This window comes from Salvelinus sp. IW2-2015, linkage group LG3, assembly GCF_002910315.2.
Source record: "Salvelinus sp. IW2-2015 linkage group LG3, ASM291031v2, whole genome shotgun sequence".
NCBI lineage: Eukaryota > Metazoa > Chordata > Actinopteri > Salmoniformes > Salmonidae > Salvelinus > Salvelinus sp. IW2-2015.
In genome coordinates this window covers 16,406,958-16,417,089 of record NC_036840.1, presented here as the reverse complement: position 1 = coordinate 16,417,089, position 10,132 = coordinate 16,406,958, and the positions used below count along the sequence as shown (strand labels likewise).

Here is a 10,132-nt window from a genome sequence, read left to right as displayed (position 1 = left end):
GGCAGCAGACTTTGACACAAATATACATTTTTACATTCTCAAAACGTTTGGCCACAACTATGTTAGAAATATTGTTCCAGTATTTGCTTTAGAACGTGTCGCTGAGACTGGGGACTGTGAGCACTAAGCAGTAATGTGAAGATCAAATCCGTTGTAATTTAGGCCAGAGGGTGAGGGTTTAAAACATTGATAAGGATAGCAGGGAATATAAAGGAAATGCTGCTGTGCTTTTGCTCTGGAGCTTCAGTCAAGACAAACAGTCTCCTGTTTGTCTCTTGATGGGAGCTGTTAGGCTAATAGGCTCTGGGTACATGAAGGCAAGAGAGAACGAACACAGCTATGTTTGAATACCAATCAATTATGGTTTTTACTCGTCTTCTAATATGCCCTGCAATACTTGCCCCTCTGGGATGAATAGTTTTTAATTGAAATGTCCTTTCACATGACATTGATTGGGCCTCTCTCTACCTAGGGTTGCAAAACTTCTGATTCCGGGAATCGTCCAACTGTAAAACCTGGGATTTTTGGGGAAGTTACGGGAATTTTTGCAACACAATCTTTACATCTCTGTTCCAAGACATTAACCCACCCTTGTCCTCCTCTGTTTCCACCTTCCTTTCCCCTCAGGTCCGCCTAAGATAGACTTGACAATGTCCATGATGGTGTACCCGAGGAGGCAAGAGAAGCTGGAGAAACTGTCCCAGGAAGAGATCATCTCCAACACCAAGCTGGTAATCCAGGGCCTGGAGGCGCTGAAGAATGAGCACAACTCATTCCTGCACAGCCTGCTGGAGACCATCAAGTGCCTGAAGAAAGATGAGGAGGCCAACCTGGTGCAAGAGAAGTCCAGCCTGCTGCGCAAGTCTGTGGAGATGATTGAGCTGGGCCTGGGAGAAGCACAGGTATGTAAGCCTGTGGGAGGGTCTGAGTAGCTTGGTTCCAGATCTGTTTAGTGCTGTCTTGCAAACTTTGTTTGGTGTGACAATGACTGTTGGCAAGATAACAGATCTTGGACCAGGTTCTCTAAAAACTAGTTGCTAATATGAGTCTTCCATTTCTGAAGGTATTTATATTTCACAGAAACTTCCTTATTTTAAATTAGATCAAGCTTAGGAAAACAATCCTGATGATTCACCCTAACCACAGCTAGTTGTCTTAGTGTCTCCGTTTCACAAGGCTCTCTCTCTCCCTTACCACCTACCTCTCTGCCATTCCCTTGTTCTCTTACTCCTCTTATGCAATTTCTCCATCTGAAGAACCAGGAATAACTAGGATTAAAGTAAACCATGGACAGCTACTGATGTGCAGTGGTATGATTTTAAAATATAATTCCCTCTTCCACTCAGGTGATGATGGCCCTGTCTAACCATCTGAACGCGGCGGAGTCTGAGAAGCAGAAGTTGCGAACCCAGGTGCGTCGGCTATGCCAGGAGAACCAGTGGCTCAGGGACGAGCTGGCCAACACCCAGCAGAAACTGCAGAAGTGCGAGCAAAGCGTGGCTCAGCTGGAGGAGGAGAAGAAGCACCTGGAGTTCATGAACCAGCTCAAGAAGTACGACAAGTACACCGTAAGTGTCTAAGAAATGCGTAGATGCACGCATGTGCATGTAAAAACGTTTACACACACACACCCTACGCACCCACGCTATTGGCGGTTTGAAGTGTAACCTTTAACACATTTCATCACAGGTTATGGTGAACTAGCTTTTCTGTTTTCTCCCCTCAATCTGCTTATGAATCTTTTCACCATAAAGATTGGGTATTTTTTTGTTTAACCAAGCATGTACTGCTTTTCTAAATGCCTATATTGCAGATCTCCACTGTAACGGGGTGCTTTAAAATGTAATTTTTCTCACCCTGCCTAAGGTAAAGCAATGCTTTAGGGCCAAATGGGTCATTCATTGATTTGGTCTCTGTGATTTTCTTGTGACTTGTGTCTGCATTTTATCTATCACATCAGTTTCAATTTAGATTATCATGAAAAATAGAAGACATGCAACTTTTTTATCTGATTCTGTATGCAATAGCTTTTCTCTGAAGAGGTTCTGTCTGCTAGAGATGAACGTACTTTGGTGCGAAAAGTGCAAATCAATCCCAGAAAAGGATTGTGAAGATGCTGGAGGAAACAGGTACAAAAGTATCTATATCCACAGTAAAACGAGTCCTATATCAACATAACCTGAAAGGCCGCTCAGCAAGGAAGAAGCCACTGCTCCAAAACCGCCATAAAAAAGCCAGACTACGGTTTGCAACTGTACATTGGGACAAAGATCGTACTTTTTGGAGAAATGTCCTCTGGTCTGATGAAACATTAATGGAACTCTTTGGCCATAATGACCATCGTTATGTTTGGAGGAAAAACGCAAGACGGTGTTTTTGCAAACGCAAGAACACCGTCCCAACCATGAAGCACGGGGGTGGGAGCATCATGTTGTGGGGGTGCTTTGCTGCAGGAGGGACTGGTGCACTTCACAAATAAATGGCATCATGAGGTAGGAAAATTATGTGGATATATTGAAGCAACATCTCAAGATGTCAGTCAAGAAGTTAAAACTTAGTCGCAAATGGGTCTTCCAAATGGACAATGACCCACAGCATACTTCCAAGTTGTGGCAAAATGGCTTAAGGACAACAAAGTCAAGGTATTGGAGTGGCCATCACAAAGCCCTGACCTCAATCCTATAGAACATTTGTGGGCAGAACTGAAAAAGCATGTGTGAGCAAGGAGGCCTAGAAACCTGACTCAGTTTTACCTGCTCTGTCAGGAGGAATGGGCCAAAATTCACCCAACTTATTGTGGGAAGCTTGTGGAAGGCTACCCAAAACGTTTGACCCAAGTTAAACAATTTAAAGGCCATGCTTCCAAATACTAATTGAGTGTATGTAAACTTCTGACCCACTGGGAATGTGATGAAAGAAATAAAAGCTGAAATAAGTCGTTCTCTCTACTATTATTCTGACATTTCACATTCTTAAAATAAAGTGTTTATCCTAACTGACCTAAAACAGGGGATTTTTACGAGGATTAAATGTCAGGAATTGTGAAACTGAGTTTAAATATATTTGGTTAAGGTGTATGTAAACTTCTGACTTCAACTGTATATGGGTGTTCCATTACCCCCAAGGGTTCTTGTTATTAGTTCAAAACGTAACTGAAAAATAACCAAATGGTTTAGGTTTTTGTCCACCCATCTTGAGACGATTATGAATAAAAAATTGCTATTTTTTCAGAATATCTGCCACATTCATTATAACGTTATCAGTATATGTTGAAGAGTTATGAATTCTCAAAGCTTTGAATTCTCCAACATGGCCGATAAAGAAACTGCCCCCAACAGCTGCTCACACACATGCTTCACAACTGACATCCTGTGTCTGTGTTGATTTGGCTAATGATGGGTGATGTGGTCTATCAACAGGAGGAGAAGGATGGCGAGCCCCCCAAGGACTCTCTGGATGATCTCTTACCCAACGATTTTGAGGAGCAAGGCCAAGGCAGTAAGACTGATACCACTGACATCATTACTACGTCCCTTACACGGGGTTCGCTTGAGGTGCTTGAAGTACTTGAATTTGGCACTCTGATGTACTGGAATAACTTGAAAATCAGACATTTTCTCAAGTTGGTACTTGAAAAGTACTTGAATTTAAAATGCGAGGAACAGAAAATGATCAAATATGTTAATCTGAAAAATATTAGTGTAAATAATATATTGGTCTTACGAATTAATTTCCAGGCAGACTGCTGAGTTTTAATTCCTCACGTGTTTCACGCTCTGGTTGCCAGGTGAGCTCGCTCATTCCACCCACACTGCCACTCAGCCAAGCAGGTACAGAACTGACTGATTAGGCACTGCCAAACATCACATCAATAGCTAAAATGCAGAGCAAATGTATATTCAAACCTGCCTTTTGTGCATCTGGAAAATTTCTGGGATCTTTTATTTCAACTCATGAAACTTGGGACCAACACTTTACATGTTGTGATTTTTATATTTTTGTTCAGTATACTTTACTCACTTTTATTTTTTTTACCACTACATCACTGGACTCAACCAACCCATACAGCGTAAGGTGCAAAAGATGCGTCAGACTTTAACAGTACGAGCATGGATGAATTGGCCTGAAGGGGGAAAGACAACGCTGCATCCTCAGCTGGCACCAGTTCTACATTAAAAAGCTTTTTCTTTCCAGAGCTTTTTTGCCTCATTCAAAGGGCGCCCGCGATATTCTGCTTTATGTGTATGTGGACACCTGCTCGACAAACATCTCATTCAAAAATGTGAAATCCTCTGAGGATTTCATTTTCACTGAGGATTTTCACTAAATGTAAAACATTTTAAAAGTTAACCTTTTTAGATAAAACTATACTAAATATAATCATGTCATCAAATAATTTATTAAAATACACTATTTTGCAAAGAAGGTCTACTGTAGTCTCAACAGCACTCTGTAGGGTAGGACCAAACAGCTAGCTTCCGTCCTCCTCTGGGTACATTGGGGGACACCTAGTCAGTTGTACAACTGAATACCTTCAACTGAAATGTCTTCCGCAGTTAACCAACCCCTCTTTAATCGACATCTAAGTCGTCGGCGCCTGGGGAACAGTGCCTTGCTCAGGAGCAGAATAATAGATTTTTACCTTGTAAGCTCGGGGATTCGATCCAGCAACCTTCCGGTTACTAGTCCAGCATCCCAGTGTCGCCTCTTCACTGTTGACGTTGAGACTAGTGTTTTGCAGGTACTATTTAATGAAGCTGCCAGTTGAAGACTAGACACTAACGTACTTGTCCTCTTGCTCAGTTGTGCACCGGGGCAAACTGGAAACCATATCTCCTGAGGCTGCATTTGTTTAAATCCCCAGCTACAATAAAGCTAATCTGAGAACAAGGCTACCTAAATTCTATTAGCATATCGATTGCAGTACACAAGCAAGTATTACACGCGAATGCCACCGACAGTGCCACCAACACAGCCCGCTACCAAAGACTGTGGGCTCTCCTTCTCTGTGGCCGACGTGAGTAAACCATTTAAACGTGTTAACCCTCGCAAGGCTGCAGGCCCAGACGGCATTCCCAGCCGCGTCCTCAGAGCATGCGCAGACCAGCTGGCTGGTGTGTTTATGGACATATTCAATCAATCCCTATCCCAGTCTGCTGTCCCCACATGCTTCAATATGGCCACCATTGGTTTTGTTCCCAAGAAAGCTAAAGTAACTGAACTAAATGACTATCACCTGTAGCACTCACCTCTGTCATCAGAGACTAGTCAAGGAGCACATCACCTCCACCCTACCTGTTACTGTAGACCCACATAAATTTGCTTACCGCCCCAATAGGTCCACAGACGATGCAATCGCCATCACACTACACACTTCTCTATCCCATCTGGACAAGATGAATACCTATGTAAGAATGCTGTTCATTGACTACAGCTCAGCATTCAACACCATAGTACCCTCAACTCATCATTAAGCTTGAGACCCTGGGTCTCGACCCCGCCCTGTGCAACTTGGTCATGGACTTCCTGACAGGCCGCCTCCAGGTGGTGAAGGTAGGAAACAACATCTTCACCCTGCTGATCCTCAACACTGGGGCCCCACAAGGGTGCGTTCTCAGCACTCGCCTGTACTCCCTGTTCACCCACGACTGCGTGGCCATGCACGCCTCCAACTCAATCAACAAGTTTGCAGACGACACTACAGTGGTAGGCTTGATTACCAACCACGACGAGACAGCCTACAGGTAGGAGGTGAAGGCCCTCGGAGTGTGGTGTCAGGAAAATAACCTCTCAGTCAATGTCAGTTAAACAAAAGAGATGATCGTGGACTTCAGGAAACAGCGAAGGGTGCACCCCCCCCATCCACATCGACGGGACAGCAGTGGAGAAGGTGGATCATTTTAAGTTCCTCTGTGTACATATCACCGACAAACTGAAATTGTACATGCATACAGACAGTGTGGTGAAATAAGTTGCAACATCGTCTCTTCAACCTCAGGCGGCTGAAGAAATGTGGCTTGTCACCGAAAACCCTCACTAACTTTTACATGTGCACAATTGAGAGCATCCTGTCGGGCTGCATCACCATATGGTACGGCAACTGCACCACCCACAACCGCAGGGCTCTCCAGAGGGTGGTGCAGTCTGCACAACGCATCACCGGGGGCAAACTACCTGCCCTCCAGGACATCTACAACACACGACCACCCGAGCCACTACCTGTTCACCCTGCTTCCATCCAGAAGGCGAGGTCAGTACATGTGCATCAAAGCTGGGACAGAGAGATTGAAAAACAGTTTGTATCTCAAGGCCATCAGATTGTTAAACAGCCACCACTAGCACAGAGAGGCGGCTGCCTACTTACAGACTTGATATCATTGGCCACTTTAGTAAATGGAACACTAGTCACTTTAATAATGCCACTTTAACCTCTCTTGGGTAGGGGGCAGTATTTAAACGTCCGGATGAAAAGCGTGCACAGAGTAAACTGCCTGCTACTCAGGCCCAGATGCTAGGATATGCATATTATTAGTAGATTTGGAATAGAAAACACTCTGAAGTTTCTAAAACTGTTTGAATGATGTCTGTGAGTATAACAGAACTCATATGGCAGGCAAATACCTGAGGAAAAAATCCAACCAGGAAGTAGGTGAATCTGAGGTTTGTAGTTTAACTCATGGCCTATCGAATATACTGTGTCTATGGTGTCAAGTTGCACTTCCTAAGGCTTCTACTAGATGTCAACAGTCTTTAGAACCTTGTTTGATGCTTCTACTGTGAAGGAGGGGGGAATGGGAGCAGAATGAGTCAGAGGTCTGACAGAGTGGCATGAGCTGACCATGCACGTTCACGTGAGAGTTAGCTTGAGTTCCATTGCATTTCTGAAGATAAAGGAATTCTCCGGTCGGAACATTATTGAAGATTTATGATAAAAACATCCTAAAGATTGATTCTATACATCGTTTGACATGTTTCTACGAACTGTAATAACTTTTTTGACTTCGTCTGAACTAAGCGATCGCGCAAAAAAAGGAGGTATTTGGACATAAATGATGGACTTTATTGAACAAGTCAAACATTTTATTGTTGAACTGGGATTCCTGGGAGTGCATTCTTATGAAGATCATCAAAGGTAAGTGAATATTTATAATGCTATTTCTGACTTTGTTGACTCCACAACATGGCGGATATCTGTATGGTTTGATTTGTTTTCTAAGCGCTGTACTGCATGATGTGCTTTTTCGGTAAAGCTTTTTCGAAATCTGAAGGAGAAGTGGATCTAAAATTCCATGCATAACACTTGTAATGTTTATTATGAGTCTTTCTGTAAATTGATGTGGCTCTCTGCAAATTCACCGGATGTTTTGGAATTACTGAACATAACGCGCCAATGTACACTGAGCTTTTTGGATATAAATATGAACTTTATCGAACAAAACATACATGTATTGTGTAACATGAAGTCCTATGAGTGTCATCTGATGAAGATCATCAAAGGTTAGTTATTCATTTTATCGCTTTTTGTGACTCCTCTTTCGCTGGAAAAATGGCTGTGTTTTTCTGTGACTAGGTACTGACCTAACATAATCGTTTGGTTTGCTTTTGTCGTAAAGCCTTTTTGAAATCGGACACTGTGGCTGGATTTACAACAAGTTTATCTTTAAAATGGTGTGAAATACTTGTATGTTTGAGGAATTTTAATTATGGGATTTCTGTTTTTAATTTGGCGCCCTGCACTTTCACTGGCTGTTGTTGAGGTGGGACGCTACCGTCCCGAATATCCCAGAGAGGTTAAAGATACAGTCAACTTAGTGTATGTAAACTTCTGACCCACTGGAATTGTGATACAGTGAAATAATCTGTCTGGAAGCAATTGTTGGAAAAATTACTTGTCATGCACAAAGTAGTTGTCCTAACCGACTTGCCAAAACTATAGTTTGTTAACAAGAAATTTGTGGAATGGTTGATAAACAAGTTTTAATGAGTCCAACCTAAGTGTATGTTAACTTCAGACTTCAACTGTATATATAGTACCTTCCACCCGCACCTGGGATATGGATGCCTGATGAGGACCTAAGTGTCGAAACGTTATAAATAAATAACACCTGGGAGCATGAGCAGAAGTGTGCAGTGTTTTCCTTGTAGAAAATAGTAAAAAAATAAAATAAAATTTAAGTAGGTGTGTACAAACCTTTGACTGGTACTGGATATAAAAAGTAACGGGACGCTAGGCCTCTGAATTTCCTCCCCTGTGGTACCCCGATACCACTCGGTATCGTGATACTTGGCCTGGTATCGTAAGTTAAATGTTGGTCAAATATGAATCGTTCAGTGCATGTATTCTATCCTGGCTTAATTTCTGCATTTCTATGCATGTTGTGAAGACGGCACAGTATGACTTGGCAGTGTGCATGTATGCTGAGATCATATTGGACTATCTCTCTCTCCAGGGATCAGAAGAAATACAAAGAGGCTGCCCATCTGCTCAACGACGCGCTGTCCATCCGGGAGAAGGCTCTCGGCAAAGACCACCGCGCTGTAAGCATGGGCCCTCGTCATGACAACCACGCTATGTTGACAAACAAACTGACAGACTGACCCATATGTAGAGTAAAAAGATTTGTCATCAGGTGTCATCAGTTCATAATAGCCAGAATGGCTCTGTCACTGGGAAGGCACAAATGTACAGCCCGCCTTACTTATTGTCCCACATTGTGTGTCTATATGGATTCATTGCTTCATCCACATCAATTCCTGGTATGGATTTCTGTCGCTTGTCTCACTTACATGAGTCATCAATCACAACCGTTCAATGCCCTTTCACCTAAACCCGGAACTAATGTAATCATTAAATCCAATCATTTCCAAAACAGCATCACACACAGGGAACAGGCATTTAGAAGTGATGCCTTTCAAAACAGCATCACACACAGGGAACAGGTATTTAGAAGTGATGCCTTTTCAAAACAGCATCACACACAGGGAACAGGCATTTAGAAGTGATGCCTTTCAAAACAGCATCACACACAGGGAACAGGCATTTAGAAGTGATGCCTTTCAAAACAGCATCACACACAGGGAACAGGACCACTTCATCACCATCCATGGGAGTGGATGAATAGCAATAACCTGAGTCTCAAATGGCACCCTATTCTTTACATAAAACCCTGGTTAAAAGTAGTGCACTATGTAGGGAATAGGATGCCATTTGGACAGAGACTCGTACCCTGCTGGTGTTGCCAAGGGAAAGAAAGGATGATTATATGTATTTGCTAAAGAATAAGGGTTGGAGGAAGGCYCTGAACTCCCCCTCTCTCGCGGTCTCTCCTTGGCCCTGTTTAAAAACTAATGAAACACTGTTGGCTATAGCCATCTCACTCATACCAGGCCCTAGAAACAGATGGCAAGAACATGACAGATGTTTGTTAGATTGGGAAATATCCATTTTATGGTCTTGATGCATCAACTGATGACATGGATAGAAATATCTACATTTTTGCTCAAGGGCACATYGACAGATTTTTCACCTAGTTGGCTCTGGGATTCGAACCAGCGACCTTTTGATTACTGGCCCAACACTTAACACCTGCCACCCTGGATAAGAGTGACACTAACTCCAATTTGTGTAATCCTCACTGTTTTGTGTGGTTTGTGCGTGTCATCCAGGTTGCCGCCACCCTCAACAATCTTGCCGTGCTCTATGGGAAGAGGGGCAAGTACAAGGAGGCCGAACCATTGTGCCAGAGAGCCCTGGAGATAAGAGAAAAGGTAGGCCACATCCCTGGACCTCTTATCTTTTACATTCCTGATATTGCTCAGATCACCTCAAAACACACTTATCTAGGCCTCAGTTCTGATATAAATTCTCGAATCAACGCTGAATGAAATTCCTGTGATGTGATAATTATAATAATGGGTGATAAAAAAAAAAAATGTCAATGGAACAATTGTTATAAACGGGAGGTAAAAAGTAAAGTTATGTTCTTAATGCATCTATGAAGTTCCCTTCAGTGGTCATCTTGTCTGAAGCAATTACAAGGAATAATTGAGATCACATTAAGCAAAAGTGATAACGGCGAGAGGTAGGGGGTAGAGAGCGAGAGGTAGGGGGTAGAGAGCGAGAGGTAGGGGG

General features: G+C 42.9%; 2 protein-coding genes across 2 annotated transcripts in view; both read left to right on the top strand.

Annotated features, from left to right (window-relative positions):
• The first annotated feature begins 650 nt into the window (after window positions 1-650).
• On the top strand, window positions 651-1,580 carry klc4 (kinesin light chain 4). Its single transcript, XM_070449537.1, has 2 exons — window positions 651-902; window positions 1,347-1,580. The coding sequence occupies exons 1-2, from the start codon at window positions 651-653 to the stop codon at window positions 1,578-1,580; spliced, it is 486 nt and encodes a 161-aa protein (XP_070305638.1).
• A 1,815-nt stretch (window positions 1,581-3,395) lies between these two features.
• The window catches only part of LOC111956213 (protein Wnt-7b-like), a 23,571-nt gene continuing 16,834 nt past the window's right edge, over window positions 3,396-10,132 (top strand). The window contains exons 1-4 of the mRNA XM_070449534.1: window positions 3,396-3,498; window positions 3,788-3,830; window positions 8,451-8,538; window positions 9,667-9,768. Of these exons, the coding sequence (XP_070305635.1) occupies window positions 3,396-3,498; window positions 3,788-3,830; window positions 8,451-8,538; window positions 9,667-9,768 (336 nt within the window). The remainder of the gene's footprint in view (window positions 3,499-3,787; window positions 3,831-8,450; window positions 8,539-9,666; window positions 9,769-10,132) is intronic.